This window comes from Tigriopus californicus, chromosome 10 (assembly GCF_007210705.1).
Source record: "Tigriopus californicus strain San Diego chromosome 10, Tcal_SD_v2.1, whole genome shotgun sequence".
In the NCBI taxonomy this organism is placed as follows: Eukaryota; Metazoa; Arthropoda; class Copepoda; order Harpacticoida; family Harpacticidae; genus Tigriopus; species Tigriopus californicus.
The window spans coordinates 6,865,697-6,883,461 of record NC_081449.1 but is presented as its reverse complement, the minus strand read 5'-3'; the positions used below and the strand labels follow the sequence as shown (position 1 = coordinate 6,883,461).

General features: G+C 42.4%; 5 protein-coding genes across 6 annotated transcripts; 3 read left to right on the top strand and 2 right to left on the bottom strand.

The window, feature by feature from the left end:
• The first annotated feature begins 1,687 nt into the window (after positions 1-1,687).
• LOC131888702 (proteasome maturation protein-like) lies at positions 1,688-2,281 on the top strand. The gene has a single exon (XM_059237617.1). The coding sequence runs from the start codon at positions 1,825-1,827 to the stop codon at positions 2,200-2,202; it is 378 nt and encodes a 125-aa protein (XP_059093600.1). The 5' UTR covers positions 1,688-1,824; the 3' UTR covers positions 2,203-2,281.
• On the bottom strand, positions 2,220-3,061 carry LOC131888701 (elongator complex protein 6-like). Its single transcript, XM_059237616.1, has one exon. The coding sequence runs from the start codon at positions 3,059-3,061 to the stop codon at positions 2,270-2,272; it is 792 nt and encodes a 263-aa protein (XP_059093599.1). The 3' UTR covers positions 2,220-2,269.
• A 2,714-nt stretch (positions 3,062-5,775) lies between these two features.
• On the bottom strand, positions 5,776-9,097 carry LOC131889076 (uncharacterized). Of its 2 annotated transcripts, XM_059238073.1 has the most exons (6): positions 8,803-9,095; positions 8,575-8,645; positions 8,325-8,449; positions 7,941-8,241; positions 7,487-7,858; positions 5,776-7,015 (listed from the first exon to the last, which is right to left on the bottom strand). In XM_059238073.1, exons 1-6 carry the CDS (start codon positions 8,927-8,929, stop codon positions 6,116-6,118), a joined length of 1,896 nt encoding a protein of 631 aa, XP_059094056.1. In that variant the 5' UTR covers positions 8,930-9,095; the 3' UTR covers positions 5,776-6,115. The 2 variants fall into 2 exon arrangements, with proteins under 2 accessions (XP_059094056.1, XP_059094058.1); XM_059238075.1 differs by lacking the exon at positions 7,487-7,858 and having other exon boundaries at positions 8,803-9,097.
• A 3,329-nt stretch (positions 9,098-12,426) lies between these two features.
• LOC131888374 (beta-1,3-galactosyltransferase 1-like) lies at positions 12,427-17,081 on the top strand. Its single transcript, XM_059237215.1, has 3 exons — positions 12,427-13,050; positions 14,449-14,766; positions 16,383-17,081. Exons 1-3 carry the CDS (start codon positions 12,887-12,889, stop codon positions 16,990-16,992), a joined length of 1,092 nt encoding a protein of 363 aa, XP_059093198.1. The 5' UTR covers positions 12,427-12,886; the 3' UTR covers positions 16,993-17,081.
• On the top strand, positions 14,820-16,381 carry LOC131888373 (transcription factor MafB-like). Its single transcript, XM_059237214.1, has one exon. The coding sequence runs from the start codon at positions 15,156-15,158 to the stop codon at positions 16,293-16,295; it is 1,140 nt and encodes a 379-aa protein (XP_059093197.1). The 5' UTR covers positions 14,820-15,155; the 3' UTR covers positions 16,296-16,381.
• Positions 17,082-17,765: the final 684 nt, after the last annotated feature.

Genomic DNA, 17,765 nt, shown 5'->3' with positions numbered 1-17,765 from the left:
CGTGTGTGATTCTTTTTTTTAGTTGTAGCTCAGGGCCAGCGTTCCCAGAGGTGGCCTCCGTCGAGGCTAGAGGGCTAGTCTCTAGTCGAGGCCAATCTCGTGAAAAGTAGCTATTTTTGAAACGCATTGGCAGAAATTCAGTTTATGATAGAATATTTAAATATGGTTGAAGGAAGAAAGGAAGCCATTCGGAGTGGGATTATCACAATACCACGATACCTGTGAGAGGAGGATTGGACATTGCAATTGACGAAGATAGGCCACTTTTCGATGACAATATTTTCAAGAAACTTAATGTAACTGAATGAATTTCTCGGAAGTTTCTGATTCATGTAGTATTACATAATTATGAATATTAATATCTATATATATTAATATATTAAGTGTGCGTCTTGCCCTCAACCTTTCCGCCTGTTTCCATTATTAATGTGTCTGTCCAAGGATGCCTTTAACAGCAGGATTGTACATGGAAATTGGCGAAGCTAGGAGGCCATTTTGTGATAGCATTATTTCAGCACCCCAAAAGTCATAAGGGATACTGCCATACATTATTAAAAAGCGATTTAAAAGAAAACAAATCGTGGTTTTTTTTATGCCAGAATGTTAAGCTATCGTACTTTAAATGAAAGTATCGAAAGTTTCTGGTTTATGTAACAAAAAGTTTAGAGTTTTAAGAATAGGTCATTATGAATACAATAAAAGATGTGTAGTTTGGTCTGAAATGCTAGTACTTTACTGCCTGGTTCGATTCATGACTCGGTCAAAAAGCTGTGACAAAAAGAAAATTCGGTCTAGCTCCACTGATCATCAGTGATGTCCACTCCTCTAGTTAAAGGTCTCTCTGATCTGTCAAAGAAGTTTGACAAAGAAGCAAAATCGATCAAGCTCAGCCGATGGCCACTCCTTTAGTGAAAGGTTTCCTTGATTTACCGTAAGTTTGGACAGAATAGATGCAACATTTAAAGTACTCCATTATCTATATATAACAAACTTGGCCTCTAGCCGTATCGGTGTCCTGACAAAGCTGCTCAGGGCCGTGACAAAAAGGTTTCCACAGAATAACGATTATTTTCGGGCGGTATAATGCTCATTTTAGTGACCTTGAATGGAAGAGTCTTAGGTTTACCATTATATTAATTCTTGTGTTACCAAATTTTGCATGGTCATCGTCACAACTGGAGGTTAAATTTAGCCGCCCTGATTCTATCTTATTAATTACTTCGTTGTTAGACTAACTTACTAATCTTGTCTATTTCATAATCAATGGGTTATTGTAGCCTTTATTCCCTGCTAACCTTTTTTAACGGACAATGCCGAAACCTTGTTATTGTGACTCACAACTGTGACCTGCTGTAATCAATTCACATGCGTTTGCCTTCTCGTTACACTTATTTTAGTTTTCCTTCTGACCACCCTGAGTCAGCACAAACATTCTGTACAGAGGCTACAGACGGTAAACGTTATTCTCCACCGATTAGTTGGCGATGCTACTTTTTTAAACTTAACCTAACCGTATCAAACCTAACCTAACCTTACCTAACCTAACCCAACCTAACCTAAAATGATATTAATAGCCCTTAAACTCTCTCTCCAAACCGTTCTAACAGTTTGTCACAAATTTAAAAATGAGCACCCCCAACTAATCGGTGGAGAATAACGTTTATCGTGTACGGACCGACTATCGGCCACACTCACTCACCCATACATACTACAAGTCTAGAACACCAGATTCGCCGACTCATTCAGGAGCTGCTGAACTTCAGTCACCCAAATTCAAGCAAGTCCTTCTCACCACGGTTTTTGCCCTCTCCATCCCTCACCAGCATGGACTCCACCCAAATCAACTACGGTCTCAAGGATCCCATGACCTTTGGCCTTCAGCGCAACAAGGACCAACGTCAAAAGGGCCATCCTTTAGAGGAATCCGAGCGTTTGTATCACGCCAATCTGGAGAAGAACCAAATGGCCGAGCTCCGCTCGCTCCAAGGACTTCACGCCCCGCTCCGCCTTCAAATGGAAAAGGCGGCCGTGTCCAAAGTGGGCCATTTGCCCTGTATCACCAATCGATCCAATCTCTTGGCCGATGTACTCAGTGGGCGGGACGAGACCATCACCTTCGACGACCTCTATGGGCAGCCGGAGCATTTTGAAGGCATGACCACGGCTCATAACGCCATTGAGCGACACTTGGGTCACCTTTAAGTTTCACGAGCCGTTGGTCTTGAGGAGCCTTTTACATATATTTCGAGGTTAAACAAAATAAATCCGATCACAAAACGGCTTTGCTTGTGCCCAAGGTGAACACGCGAACGGTTTTATCGTCCAAAAAGAATTGATATCGTCCTTGGTGGCCTTGGAAGTTCCACGAGTAGTCCAAGTTCCCCGTCACATTGGGCGATTTGCCCGTGGATAAAGGCCAGGTTTGAACCACGAGATCTGAGCGGAACTCGATGAAGTGGCTTAAGGCTTCTTGGTGAGGGTTATCCGGATCTCGTCGAGCCAAAAGGATGAATGAACCTCCCTGGGCGAGGATCAGGTGTCGAAGATGGGTGAAGAACCAAATCAAGGCCTGAGGAGTAGCGCCAAAGGCCAAAAAAAGGGAGATTTTATCTATAATCAGAATAGGAGACTGGGACTGATGTGGTAGGTTGTTGAGGATGCTTTTTAAATGATTGTGTAGGTTGAACAAATCCGGGGTACCGTCGGCGTGCCACAAAGAATCCAGCAATGGGGCATCCTTGTCGGAGCCGTAGATTTGGCCTAGGTTTTTTAGCAGTTCCACGAAATGCAATTGTCCCGTGTCTTTGGCTTTGATCAAATTGTACCCTGTTTTCATTCCCACGGCGTGATAATGGCCCAACGATTGTTCCGCACCCACAAAAATAACGGGGGCTTGAGCGTGCAAACCTGCTTGTAGAAAATGATGAACGAGGAACGCGCCTAGGCGATCCTGAGACTCAAAAATGGCGACAGTTTTGCCAGCCAAATCATTCTTATCCAACCTTAGCGAAGCTTGAACTTCGGGGAACATCTGGAATGTAAAACAGAATCTAGATTTCATTCATCGTGCATGTACATCAGGTACAAATGATAATGTTGCAATATATGTTAGACGCTTTTATTGGAGCGTATCACACGGGGATCTGTGAAACCCCGAATCAATTGCGATGTGACGAACCACGAGAATTCCGGGTGAGAGGCATTGGCTTGTTCGTCTTCCCAATCCTGCTCCAGGATCATATCCTCTTCCTCGAAAAGAGAAGCTTCCATGACCGATGGCTCAAAGAGAGGGGCGGACGGAATTAGGGGCAAGCGATCGCCTTTTCGGCGGGATGCCGTCAAATGAAATTGACAGGGCGTTTCTACCATATCCATGCTGCTGGGCCGTCGATGTCGACCCGCAGCCCCCGTAGAAACCACGGGGGCAGGGGTGCACAGATCCATGGCCATGGGCGTGTATCGACCACTGGGCTTCCATCGTCCGGGCGTTTCCGCGGTTTCGGGGGCAAACCGCATTTTCTTGCGCCGCCCCATATCCTGGGTGTCCGGGGCGTTATGGAGGTGGAAAAAGACGCGATGACCTCGGCGGACATGGGCCAACTCCTCTTTGGGCGTCAGCCATTCCGAGCTGACCCATTCCGATCGTTTTTTCAAAGCGACAAATACGTTGGTCAAGGCCAAGGGTTGACCCGTTTGTGCGAAAAAGTGCTCATGGTTGACCATGGCTCGAAACAACTTGAGATTGGCTTTCTTTCGGGCTTGGCTGGGCTCATTGTGGGGTTGAAGTCCATCGCCCGAATCCCTGGGCGACGTGGCCATGGCCCACCCCTCGGGTAGACGCACATGATAGATCTCTTTGGGTGACAAGGGTGTGGGTCCAAAAATGATGGCGACGCATTTCAATTCCGCTCCATTTCCAGGTTCATGGGCGATGATGGCCTCTGTCAAGTTTCGCGTGAGGCTCTCAAAGTTCTGGAGGAAATTCGAGGCCGTCCGATGAAATCGTTGGGCCAAAGTGGCTTGTCGGACTTGATTTCGTCGATATTGGATTTGTTTTCGCACAGACAGCCCGACTGAGGGCACTTGCTCCGTTTGGGTGGGATCAAATGGGGGGCGGGGCTGGATGCTTCGCACATCGAATTGGATTCGTTCATAGGGCAAGGGGATCTGATGGCGTTGGTGGAGCAGGTGCTTGAGTAAGTCGATGACAATGTGGGCTAAGCACGACGCAGTCAGAGGCTCGTCGAAGTCGATATCCAAATGGATGGAAGGGCACCCGCCTGCGGACTCCCTTGTCACGCCTTTCATGAGCCTGATCCTTGTTTGTCCGAATGTTTGAGAGGTTAATCATTGAAAACCGACTATTTACTCGGATCAGGATTATGCTGGATTAACGGAACCTTTGATTTGATGAAGGGCGATCGAAAGAAAATCTGTTACATAACGGAAACCCGCAAGTTAGCATCAAAATGTAAACCTGATTTTCCTGTCGTCAAACTAGTGGAATATTTGACTTGTGTTAACTTTTTTCAAACTGTGAAAAGAAAGATGAAAAAATACTTGTCAAAATGTTTAGTAAAATTGAAAAAACCATTCAAACCAAACAATCCTTAATACTCGAACCCATGTATCCTTAGACCCTTAGACAGTCGTATGCTCGATTAGTTTCAAGTCATATCAACTAAACGTTAAAAAAAACCGCATAAAACACTCTTTTGGAATCCCAGCAGTTCAAGACGAGAAATTTATTCATTTTATTTAACTTTTATTCATATAGATTATTTGAATTTGATCGACCAACCAATTAGAGTTAGCTGATCTGGCTAACTCTTGAATGTAAGGTTGATCGGGAATTTTAGTCAAAAACTCGTCCAAGTCTGACTAAAATCCAGCGACTGGATCAAAACATTGAATAAAGAAGGAGCCCGACAAAAAGAGATGTGGACTTCATTGTTCGAACTAGCCTGGATTCTCGAGGGCTTGAAGGTGCTCTCAACATGTAAGTTAAGCCTCTATTTTTCTTCACTTAAAAAGATAATTTAACTAAAAAGAAAACTTTCTCTCCAGGTCTACCAAGTAACTTTTCAAAATTAAAACTGCCGACTGTATTATTCAATGATAAAATGTTAAGCTTTAAAAGATTCATTTGAATTAGTGTTGGGTTAGATTCAGTCTAGGGCCACCTTGTTGACCTTTCATCTCAATTGCATATTCAAGCAAAGCCTCAAGATTTATCTGTTAACAAATAGGGACACAATATTGTCCCTTATTTTTTTGTCAAATTTGCCATTAACGTCCAAAACATCCAATCCTGAGCCTCACTTTTTATAGCTTTTACGTCGGAAAAAGGAGTGGATATATGAAAGTATGACATATATCAAACAAAACATGACATTTCATTCACTACTTGAGCAAGTGAATTTTCACACTGGGTGAAGTACTTGTGCTATCTTCGAGGATCAGAAGACCCCGTTTATTGGAATGATTCCGTTTGAAACGAAACTTGTTTTAAATAAATTTGAGTCTATTTTACTTCTTTTCCATTAGCGAAGTCAGTTTTGTCTCTATAATCAAAAGTCTTGATGTTGTGTAACTGTGCATATCTGAGATGCTCACAGATTGACTGGAAAATGTTTCGTTTTTGGTTCCGAAACAACTTCTGCTTTTGCGTTTATTTCCAATCATTTCATGTCTACCTTCCTTTTTTCATTAGCGTATTTTTCCTATTTCGGACAGTATTACAATGCATACGAAAAGTCAAAGAAAAACAAGAAATACATGGAATAGCTATTTATTCAAAATCATTTACTTCCTTTGCATGTACTTGATAAAAATAAGGTCGGAGCAAAGTTTCATTATATCAGATCGCAATTAGGCCACTGAATTTTTCTTGATAAGATCAAATAAATAGCTGACGGTTTTCAAAAGTATTGAAAAGTATTTTCCAGCACGCATTATCACCTGATTGTTCCAAGGCGTGGATTAACTGATGAAATGAAATATTTGCGCGAATGGCTATTGGAATGAAGTCCGATACATGCTACAGAATCGATAATCCTCTGGACGTCACTTATCTGAGTGATTCAAATTCAAATTTGTTGTTGACCGGAAGAGCTTAACCCGTGACAACTCGAGTCATTCCGCTTTTAACGGACGCTTCCCGGCCAATGAATTGTTCTTCCAGGCTGTCTTTTGCTTCCAGACGATTGTCGCGGAGACTTGGAACTGAAGTAGAGGGTGGTGAGTCTGGTGATGGTACAGATCCCTTCATATCCGCATATAAAGATCGCAAATCCCGCGAGACCTGTTTGAGCAGAGCCACTTGATACAGATACTGGGATCCGATACTTTCCACCGGTAATATACGGGTCAGATGAGCCACGTAATCCCGCAACAGATCGGGAACAGGGGATAAAGTAGAGTCCAACGAGTCTTGACTCCTCAGTGTTCCTTCAATCACACTCCAGACTCTGATTTTGATGTTCTTGAGACCGGTCGTGAAATGCTCAAACTCATGCTCGTTAGTTTCATGGTGAAAGCTTGTGTCATCTTCGTTAACCTCTACGAAATAGGAACAAGACGCATGAGTTATGGGCGTCCACTTAATGAGGGTCTTGAAGAAAACCTTGTTGTCGCGGACATCAAAGCCCCAATGGGCCGTTAGATTTGTGGGTGGAATGGGACGAGTAGTGAGGCTGATATAGTTTTCCGCTACTTCTTTGCCGTTGAAGGTGGTCGCAATCGTGACTTTGTACGTGGTTCCAGCTTCCAAGCCTTCGAACGGAATCTTGTATCTTCTCTTCCTTATCTGCTTCCCTTTGGTTCCCTCGGCAGTTTCGTGATCCAGCAATGTTTCGTCGGGTTCGTGGTTGAAGGTTTGAACTGTGTCGATTGTTTGAATTGGGGAGATCAAAGCCACGTACATAAGCTTGTTCAAGGCGTATCTTCCCAAATAACTGCCCATGGTTGCTCCCTCGATTGTAACGATGGCTTTGTTGGTTCCTATGTCGTCTTCCTGAGAGTAAAATTTATTTTTGATGTATCAGATCTTCGCATCTTCAGGGTTGGGCCGAGAAATGGTTGCTCATGTTGATGGAATTTTAATTTAAAAAAAGACAGCTTCGTCTTAGATATCTACAATTGACAAACAGGAAAAAAAAATCGAAATCAACGTCACCCATGCACATTAGTGAGTGCATCTTCGAAAACCTGCAAGGATATTGTTCCAAGATATAATTGCAAAATTGAATGTACGTGGGAAATGTGCCATTATCACTAATTATCTTCAGTTAACCAGAACCAAACTTTCTTTTGCAAAATGAATGAAGATGATTGAACGCAAAATGATGCACTTTAAGCATGCTCGCATGCTCACATTTTTAGCAAACACTGTTTTGTCTTAATCTTGGGTTAGCCCAACCCTGTACCGATACCATGCATCGATTGATAGAGTTAAAGCCAGATTCAATGACTTCGTAGTACATACGCCGATGATTTGTGTTGTTTTCCATGCAGCATGAAATTCTTGGTCGAGGATGGTTAAGATTCTCATTGCAGATGCGACTCCCATCGTTTCTGCCAACAAATCCAAGAGTAAAGCCACATCAGGCGAATGAAGTCCGCCGTAAACATCCAGGGCTTGCGAACTTCTTTCCTTATCCCATTTGGCTTCTTTCGAGAATTGACGAATGGATTTTCGGTACGCCGACAAATGTCGACTTAATTTTCGCAGTCCTTTGAAAAACGTCCAGAGTAAAGTATACAGGCAACAAAGTGCAAACAGAACCACCAAGACCAGAGATGCAATCAGTAGAGAGAAGTAGAAGTGGGTATTTGGAACTATGCATGAAAAATCCACCTAATAAAGAATGAACCAAATTGAATCAAATGCTAGAACTGAGTGGAAATAGTGTCAACGTTGTACTGTTAGTGTTTCTTACCCCGACTAGTTGACAGGACTCAAAGCTCAAGACCTGTAACTCGAAATCACCTTTCAGTTCAAAGATATTGCCAAAACTGGCCAAAACCAACCAGACTCCAAATCCAACAGCACTTAGTAATTCAATAACATTCTTCGTCACAAAACCAATGAGAAACGAATTCGAGGCCCTAAACTCGTTCCTCAGTTCCTTAATGTCCCGTCTGGCCTCTCGATGAATTTGAAAGAGGTCATTTTTGTTCACGATATCCTCGACCAAAAGAGCATAGAATCTTTGCATCTTCATGCCCCCTGCATTGGCACTGCAAGACACCAAAAATTACCTTTCAAATCTCGAATTTGGCCAAGTGCGAGGAAAAATCGAGAAGAACGGGTCGTGACTTACTGCATGAAGAATTTTTCAATGAGGATGACCAGGATTGGGCCGACCGCAAGAATATACGGAAAGTAGGAGACATAGAGCGAAAGATTTTCTCTAGTACAGTATTTGTTCACGAAACTGTTGTGCGCCTACCAGAGAAGAGCGGAGAGAAAGGTTCAATGTGAAAAAGAGAAATCATGGGGCTAATTAATGATGACTTTGGTAAAGAATTAATCAACAGTGGCCTGGAATTAAAGAAGAATCATTGTCTTACCGGTGATGTCTGATTGGTGTACACCGTGGTACAATCCAAGATATCAGTCACAGTGGGAAGGGCAAATAGTCCTGCAAAGCATTTGAAACAGAACTTAACATGAATTTGCTCATAACCCATAGGAAGAAAAGATACATTTATATGGAAATAAGGTTTGTTTAAAGTTAGTATGTTGATGCGTATCATAGAGGTAACTATGGAAAAAATCGACAAACTTTCGTGACTCACCCACCAAGATCAAAGCATACACCAAATAATCCTGAAGAGTGGACCACCAAGGGCGAAATGCAGACTCAGCTTCGGATTTGGAGAAAATGCCGTCTTTGGCCATAGCACTTCCCACCCACAAACTCATGATGCTCGAGTGGAATCAATTGGACACGAAATATATTACAGGTAGGTAAATAAATTTACACTCTACTCTTCTCTTACGGAGGATACTTTGAAGAAAATCAATGCCCAAACACCACTGAGGAAAGCCACCAAGTGACAATACCTTGAAAGAAACAGCAAGTCTGCGGTCCAATAATGAAGGATATAATATAGGAATCGAGTACTTGGTCGCCTCCATTTGTGTAGACTGGGCCTACTCCTAATTGCTCACATGCAACAAACAGGTTGGAGAGAATATGTATTTGTTTTCTTAGTGCTCGTGTAAGCCAATTATGGTGGTCTGGTGTCATCAATGAGAATTTGAGATTTCATTTTTAACGGTTGGTAAATGCGATTGGTTACTTGCACACTTGAATTTCAAGCACATTTAGTTTTGCTCGCTTCTTGCCTCAAACTTATTCATTCAGAAGAGTGACACTCATTCAAACTCGAACTAAAAGTTGTGCCAAATGTATATACCCATTAAACCAGTGACCTTTCCTGATAATTCATCAAGATATAGCAATACGGTCCCACGAATACGATAAGATCTATTGATTGTTTATTTCCTGCGAGTGTTTTATGACGTCCCTTACAATATCAGCCTATTTTTTGTGTCTTGCTTCCACAAAAAACACGTTGCTAATAGAATCCCAACATTTTTACACCCTGTACATGAACATACCTGAGAACAAAACTGACTCATTTCTCTTTTGGACTTGCTCTGAAGGCTTTCTACCCTTTCAACACTATTTTTGGACCCTTTCTTGTTCAAAGCAACATGGCAGTGCATGTTGTTGAAAAACTTATTAGTCCTGGGGTCGAATTCGATTTAAAAAACCGTCTAATATCAGTAATCGACTCAAATGAAATGCAGGTATCTATCTGTGCTCATGTGTGACATATCACATCATAAGTGTCAGATGACATGTATATAGTTATCTTTTCAAAGCCTGTTACTTTCTTTGCATGAAGTTAATGAATAAGGAGGTTTCAAGAAAGCTAAACAAACTATTTAGTCGTCTGTTCAGTTGGCTTGTGGCTAACTTGGTCTTGCTATTTTGAACATAACAAAGGTAGCGATTCATGAAAAATATCAGGGTAATCTAAAAGGAAGAGGATATATAGTAATTTGCTTCATCATTATAGATTGTATTTTTGTGTTAAGTTGGAGAGTGCATGTTTAGTTTCACATATCTATCCGTGGAATGGCCACCAAACAAAGGAGCTTTTTTGGCTTTTGGTTTTCACAATCACACAAATATAGTACCACAATCGGACTTCAAAAGTCCGTTAAAAAACCAGAAATGGAACTGAGAACCGTTTTTTTTCAATACCGGGAACTGAGAACACTACATTTGATTAATTCAGCTTTTCATTCCAACGCGTTTGAAGGGAAGAGGACAAGGGCTTGCCGAAACCTCTCCTCAAAAAAAAGAGCATGACCCAAAACTTCACTTGAGAAGCCAGAGGAGGTGGTAACAGATAAATATATATGCCTTGATGTAAACCTTCAAATCTACTAACAGTCCAATGGCATAACTGTAGTAAAGAGTCATCAAGAAAAAGCAAACTATTCTAAAGTGTTGACCATATCGAGCTTTCAAAATGCAAATACAAGAGACAATGTAAGAGTAAATTTCACGCAAACAGATTAACCATCAAACAATATGCAATTCTCTTTCGTGATAACTGGTCTATAAGTAATAATTTTGACTCGAAACCATTAGGAGCCAAATTTGATTGATGGAAATCTACTTGCTCTTAACTAGTGACGGGGTGTTCACTTTCCAGCCACTCATGACCAGACAGCCATGATATAGAGTTTGATTTGATCTTTAGCAAGCTTTACTAACCACAACAGGGAATTTAATTCCCACTACAATGAAATTGGAAGGTTATAATTTGTCTCTTTGTTACTTGTTACTAAAATAAGCTTTTTACATAATCTTGTCCAAATCTGACGAGAAAGACGCTATCGAATAAACGCCTACATATTACTCATAAATATTTGAGCGAAGCAAATTCAACAATGAAGGAGCCCGAGAAGGAAGAGAGGCAGACTTCATTATTTCAACTAGCCTGTATTTTCTAAAGCTGGAATGTGCTAGCAAAACACACACAAGGCACTATTGTAAAATCTCAACTTGTTTAATCTCTTCTCTTTTTTGTTTGATATCCATTCTAATGTGGACAAGCAAAATTAAAGGATCTCTTTTTTCTAAAAAGAAACGATTTTGATAAAAAATTCGTTAATTGAATTAGGAACTCACAAATCTACTGGCGAAAAGACCATGTGGCCTCCTTTTTGTGTTTTCCCTTAGGTTTTTGATGATTTGAAAATTTCTTACTTAATGTTTTCAGTATTACACACCTTGAGAGGGAGAGAGAGAGAGGGGTTTGAAATTGAGCATGAAATTAGAATGAGAGTACAGAAGAACTGCATTTACCGATACCTGCCACTCCTGGCCACAACCCCCATGTAAAACATGAGTGAAGTGTGAAAACCTATTACAGTACGTGGCAAAAATATTCAGCAAAACTTCGGTCACCGTTTGAGAGTTCGAAGAAGTTCCGGAAGTCCTCTGACTAGAAGGGAATTGCTCTCTCTGTCTGGAAGGCAATTTCGAGTTATAAGGTTAACTTTCAAATCCAGCGCGAATGATTGATTTGAGAGCAACGCTCTTTTCATTCCACGAGTTTCCTTCCTTGTATGGATTTTCTGCAATTAATCGTACATATGCTCAGTACATACATACGAGAATGAGTTGATGGTTATTGGATCATTTGTGGCTCGCCAGAGCATGGCAGACATTGAAAGTCTCTCATCACATATCCTGTCCATATCCATATCCATGCATGATCTGCTACTCCCATGCTTGACCAAATTCCAGGTTGTAAAATGTGAAGCTCACGGTTAATCAGATTTCGGCATCAGACTCACCAAACCGCCAATGAACTTAATTTCATGTTTCTGAGGTTATCTTTTTAAGGCTTTTTGGTTTGGAGAGTATTGCAGACAGTGGTTTAATGAATCACACAATGGCCAGAAATCCCACGACGGTCTCTTGTCCTCATCGTTACATATCAGCCAATGTCTTGGAGTATAAAAGTGCTAATCTCATCACTCTTGAATGATGAATGTTTTAGCAAATCTTGGACGAGATACAGTACCGATATGATGGTATAGACACCAAAGTTCAAGGACGAATGTTTCCAAGATTATCCAGCTCAATCTTTGAAAATCTGAATCCAAGAACGTGTGATGACACCTGCGACGTAGAGTTATCTTTATATGGTAATCTGAGAATAGAAAAAAGTCAATGGAATCCAACCATTTGTATCCCTGTGGGTGCCTGGTAACTGCTTGCAAGCACTGCACCATATGTGGAATAGTATGAATGCACAGGTCCAGCTCGCAGAGCTTTATTTATCGATGACGAATGCCTCAACAGACCACTCACTCCCAACCCTGTAACCGGTTCTCCTTTACTCTCAACCAGCAGGCTCACCATTTCTCTTCCTATCCTTAAAACAAGATATGGTGTCCCGGAGATCCAAGCGCCGCTGGCTTTGATTCCGAAAAAATCGTGGAGGTGTAAGAGCAGCATAGCACCATAAGCTAGCTAGCTTTTCGTGGGAAGAACTGGCTGATGAGCTCCAACCGAGATTGGAGGAGGACTCGACGAGTGAAACAGAATGGTTGAAAGCGGCGTTGGTCGGAGAATCCAACCAGTTTCAAGTCATTTGAGACCACGAGCACATCGATGGAGAGAGATGCCCTCGGACATTTGAGCTACTCCTAGATACCAATTGAGGAATGACAAGAATTGAGGACGTGCTAATGTAAACTGGTTGTCTTTGTCGTCAATTTCACTTTGAAGTGCATGATACGATGAGCAAATAATGGGAAGTGTTGTGATTGAGGAAGTGTTTCGCCATGAAGCGGTTCTTGGGGTTGTATTTGACGATAGTGCTAATGTTGTCATGGCATGGGATGTTATTGATCTTACCCCAGGATCGCAAGTTTCACACCCCAAACATCCAAAGCGACCATCCATTGTACCCTTCCAATTGGACCCTCATCAACTTGACGGATTTTAGGTTCGTCCATGCGTCATTATTTGCCAAAAAACCATTTTCATCTATTGAAATTCTTAGCCAGATCAGAGATACGCAACATTGTGACCCTAAAGTCCTTGCCCCTTTATAGCATTGGTATCTAAAGAATAACTGAAGCGGTTCACTGCATGCATTTGATCAACTATTAGTTCTCTGTCCTTCTGTTCCGTAATCAATTCAAATTCAAGGAAATCGCAAGGTCCGTTATGAGCTGCTGACGCTGAAATCTGTCATGAGATTGTTAGGGTTTAAACGGAGGTAAACAGAGGCACTCGGATCCATAGTATTTTAGCTTTAACCTTAGGGAACTCCATAAAGAAGGCCCTGTCAATTTAGGTCAATCGCTTTCTCAATTTCCTTCCGTTTTGGTCAGAACAATCATGCCATTGTTGCAATCCATCGGTATTCCTCTGAACAACACAGAAATGTGTGGGATTAATTCGCTCACATGTAATATCACTACCACAAATTGTAAGAAAACCTTGTGGAGATGGAGAAAAGGTAAACATATGTTCTAGACTAGCACTGTACATATGTACAAACTAGGTCGTATCATTAGTGAGTTTCTCTTACAAACGGATAATGGTATACGCAATGTCGAGCTCTATGAAACTGTCGTGAGAAAAAAACCAACCAAGCGTTTGAAACCATATTGCCTCGAAACACCTCGATCCATTGATATCGAAGTTGACGAAACAACCTACCTACATGTATATTGTTTGAGTATGTCTCTCTTGGCCAGGGTAACACCCTTCCCATACTGAAGAGGCAGAATTTCATTTGACACAATTGAATTGCTGCAGCTCGGAATCGTCTCTCGATGATGTTATTATGAACGAAAAACGAAGAGGCTCCGAGAGTGCGAATACGATCTCCTCAGGGAGTTGATTTTTTCCCACGAATTTTGTTTCTTCATGGCACTTATACACAAACTGGTAGCACTCACTTGAATCATGAGAAGATCCAGTGTGTCTGTTCGTCAGACGGGCCGATATTTAGAACAAAAGAAAGTTGAACGTGGTAATCAAGAGTTGATCAGACTCCCACATTTTCGAGCTTTTTCTCTTTGTAACATCCCAAAAGGAGGTGTTGATTCACTCAAGTTGTTATGGCATAGAAGAAGCTCAATATTTAGTTCGGAAAAGCCTCAAGTTCTGCTCTGAAACGATCTTTTCAAAGCCTCTCTTCCTTGAAAACCGTAGAAGTGGTGGTAGCACTCACGGCCCACCAGTCGTTTTATTTACTAACCTCCAATGTCTTTTGTTCGCGAAATAAGAGGAAAGTGCAAACATTGGTTGAGTCATCTCATCCCATTAAAAGAGCTGAGTATATCGTCGTAACGTCATCTGAGTCTTTTTTTTCGTTTAATCTTGGCTTCAGGTTCACCATCAACACGCCATGCGAAATCGCAAATTATCCTCCTTGGAAATTGGTGTTGATTGTGACGTCCAACGCTCGAGACTTCCAAGCTCGAACCGCCCAAAGAGACGCCTATCCAACTCATTTGTTGCGGTCCCACCGGATCCATCGTGTCTTCTTGTTGGCTCAAGATCACGAAGTGGACCAAGACGTCATCAATCGGGAGCAATTCGACTTCCAAGATTTGGTACAAGGAAATTTCCATGAGAGTTACCGGAACCTCTCCTATAAGCACATTATGGGCTTACAATGGGCTTCCCATTTCTGCAGTCACGCCAGGTTCGTAACATGTCGCAGGATCTGTAACATCGAGGCGTTGGCTAACTTATATTTGTAATTAGCTCGTCGGTTGAATTGAAAGCACGCACATCGATGTGCGTCCGCAATTTCGCGAACGAGTCTTCTTGAAGGCGCTCTCTCGGAAATGAGGCTAAAATTAGAGTAGCGTGAAGAATTTGGGGAAGATGACGAATGTCTTTGCCGTGTCACTTGAGGGCGTGAAGATGGATTCGACCTGACCCTGATTTGGGCTGGATCAGGATGTGAGTGTGCATGCAGGGGAAAGGGAGAGAAGACATGATGATCTGAGGGAGGGTACGACCCACTAGCACGTTCAACGACGGCTAGTAATACTGATAGTGAAGCTCGCGACGTGGGATGTCACAAAAATGTGTGTTTGGGATGTCGAAGAGGTGATGTTGGACCTTAGCCAAACACTTTTGAAGGTAAATTTATTTCAAATCAATATGGAGAGCGGACAAGCCATATTGAGTGTGCCTCCCACTGCCAATAGCTACAATGACCAGTATTTTATTGAGAATATGGTCTTGGACTCGCCTATGCATTTGCCAGCCTATTCCACTCAAAGCTCGACCGGTCCAGATCCCGAGTCGACTGGGTCCATCCTGCTCAACTTAGAGGACTTCAAGACTTTGGACATTGAGAATCTGAATTTTCACAATTTTCATTTTCAAATCCAAGCTCCGCCCCAGATCAATCCCAATGTGGATCCAGTGGCGCCGATGGGCTTGGATAGGCTCAACGACAGTGACATCTACAATGACACAATCCCTGTGCCGAACCCTATGGAATCTCTACACTTACTGAACGACGGATTGTCATCGATTGTGTGCGAACAAATTGTGAGCTCCTCCCAACCCTCTCTAACACCTTACACCTATTCCCCATCCCACGTGGTGAACAATGCCCTTCCATGCGCTGCTTCTTCAGCCCAATCGTGTCCGACCTCTGTTGTTCCACTGAATCTGGTGCAACTCGATCCCGTTGTTCCTCCTCCTCCTCCTCCTTCTATTCCCCTTACTGCTTCCCACGTGGTAAGAGAGGAGATCTCCCTAGAGAGCGACAGCCCATTTTTCCTCTCGGAGAACAATGACAACAACAATGCTCCTCCTCCTTCGATAACGGAGAACAACTTCGCATCTCCCGGTCAAGAAAGGCTCGACAAAAGCGATGCAAGAGTGTCTTCGTCTGACGATTCTCGAGAAGAGCTGACTATCGAGGAGGAGCATTTGATGAGTTTGAGTGTGCGAGAATTGAACAAAAAACTTCGAGGTTTGCCTAGGTCAGAGGTTCTCCGATTAAAACAAAAGAGAAGAACACTGAAAAACCGCGGCTACGCTCAAATCTGCCGCTCCAAAAGACAAGTTCAACGAGTGGATCTCGAGTCCACCACTATGGAACTGAAAAAGACACTGGAACACCTACGAAGTCAATTGCATGTTGTCGAATTTGAACGAGATAAACTTAAAGACGAGCTAGCAAAATTGAGAGCCTCATTCTCCTCTTAAATAAATGTCATATTTCGTTCACGTGATGTTTTCCTTATTTTTTTCTTTCCCAACCTTGAGAAATGAAATGAATGCCTCTCGTTACAGATATGTTCTCAAAATGGATGACGATATCATGGTTGATCTCTTCCAATGGATACATAAATTGGACGAGCAATACCCCCAATTGGACGGTCAAATGCTCGGATACAAACAAATGGGCCTGACTCCACAACGAGACCTGAAAAGTAAATGGTACGTTTCCCGGGAGGAGTTCAGAGACAATATCTACCCGGACTTTATGTCTGGATGGGCGTACGTGACTAGTCCGAAAACCGCTTTGAACCTCGTCCAACAATCGCAAGAAACCAAATTTAATTGGATCGATGACCTGTGGGTGAGCGGGATCCTTGGGAAACAAATCAATGTCACGCTGTTGACTTTCAATTCATACTTCACCGTCCATAAGGGCCACGCCCAATGCTGCTTAGACGACCCAACTTACTTGTGTGACTTCGCCATAGCTCCTTCCATGGATGATTGGGATATGATCAAACGATTTGGCCATCTGGCCACTACCTGTGATAGAAAGCAATGCTCAAGACGACCTTGGGCCAAGGCTGTGATTCAAAACTGCATTAACTCCAATGACCCTCTTTCAATACCCAATTCGCAAGGGGTGGGAGAGGTCTTTGTCGTTCCGAATAAATTGCGATAAAGACATCCAATAAATACGTATATTTCAAGATGTACAACAAACAGTCCTGAGCTACCTTGAGTTCTCGATAGCAATCAACCATTTCCGTGTTTCCTTTAATCCACCTTGTACTGGATCTTCCATCTGGATATGTTCCATCTTGGGGAGGACTGACTTGAGAGCGTGTCGAACAACTTGCTCTGTAGCCGAATCAGTCCCACTTAGACTGGTCAAAGACCGTAGGTACTTTCCTGCCAAACTGTCAGTAATCATAGTCTCGGGTAAAAGTCGGAGTAGCTTGGTTAGGTACATGACAAACGGGATTTGAACGACAGTGTCCTCTCGTTTGAGGGTGCTTTCCTCAATTAGTAAGTGAGCGAATGAAATGTTAGTTAAAGTCTGAAGGTCCTTCAAAGACAGCCTTTCAGAGCAACTGGAAAGGACATCCAGAATCATGTTTTTCTTGTACGACTGAACATACTCTTGATGGAACAACCCGCAAAGATGCGGGATATTAGAATTGGGACTGCTCACGATGACTTGGCATAAGCTTCGCTTTCGAGACAGATCGAGGGCAGGATCCTCGAACTTATTTTCCCATGAGAACAAGGAATTGGTGATTTCTTGGCCAGTTTGAGGATGCTCAAGAGCTAATTGAGCTGAGATCACATCTGGTAGAGATTCAAGGATTTCAGACGTTTCGTCGAATTGATCTGCCTCTGGAAATCGCTCGAGGAATTGTCGGAGAAACACCACTTTTTTGAGTGAAGGTGCCTCCATGCTCTCAATTGGTT

Excerpts from the sequence above, each read along its gene's own strand:
- LOC131888702 (XM_059237617.1), top strand. The coding sequence starts at position 1,825 with ATGGACTCCACCCAAATCAACTACGGTCTCAAGGATCCCATGACCTTT.
- LOC131888701 (XM_059237616.1), bottom strand. The coding sequence starts at position 3,061 with ATGAAATCTAGATTCTGTTTTACATTCCAGATGTTCCCCGAAGTTCAA.
- LOC131889076 (XM_059238073.1), bottom strand. The coding sequence starts at position 8,929 with ATGAGTTTGTGGGTGGGAAGTGCTATGGCCAAAGACGGCATTTTCTCC. Across the intron at positions 8,646-8,802 it reads GTATGCTTTGATCTTGGTGG|GACTATTTGCCCTTCCCACT; the intron begins GTGAGTCACGAA and ends AATGCTTTGCAG. Across the intron at positions 8,242-8,324 it reads ATTGAAAAATTCTTCATGCA|TGCCAATGCAGGGGGCATGA; the intron begins GTAAGTCACGAC and ends GGTGTCTTGCAG.
- LOC131888374 (XM_059237215.1), top strand. The coding sequence starts at position 12,887 with ATGAAGCGGTTCTTGGGGTTGTATTTGACGATAGTGCTAATGTTGTCA. Across the intron at positions 13,051-14,448 it reads ATCAACTTGACGGATTTTAG|GTTCACCATCAACACGCCAT; the intron begins GTTCGTCCATGC and ends TCTTGGCTTCAG. Across the intron at positions 14,767-16,382 it reads CATTTCTGCAGTCACGCCAG|ATATGTTCTCAAAATGGATG; the intron begins GTTCGTAACATG and ends CTCTCGTTACAG.
- LOC131888373 (XM_059237214.1), top strand. The coding sequence starts at position 15,156 with ATGTGTGTTTGGGATGTCGAAGAGGTGATGTTGGACCTTAGCCAAACA.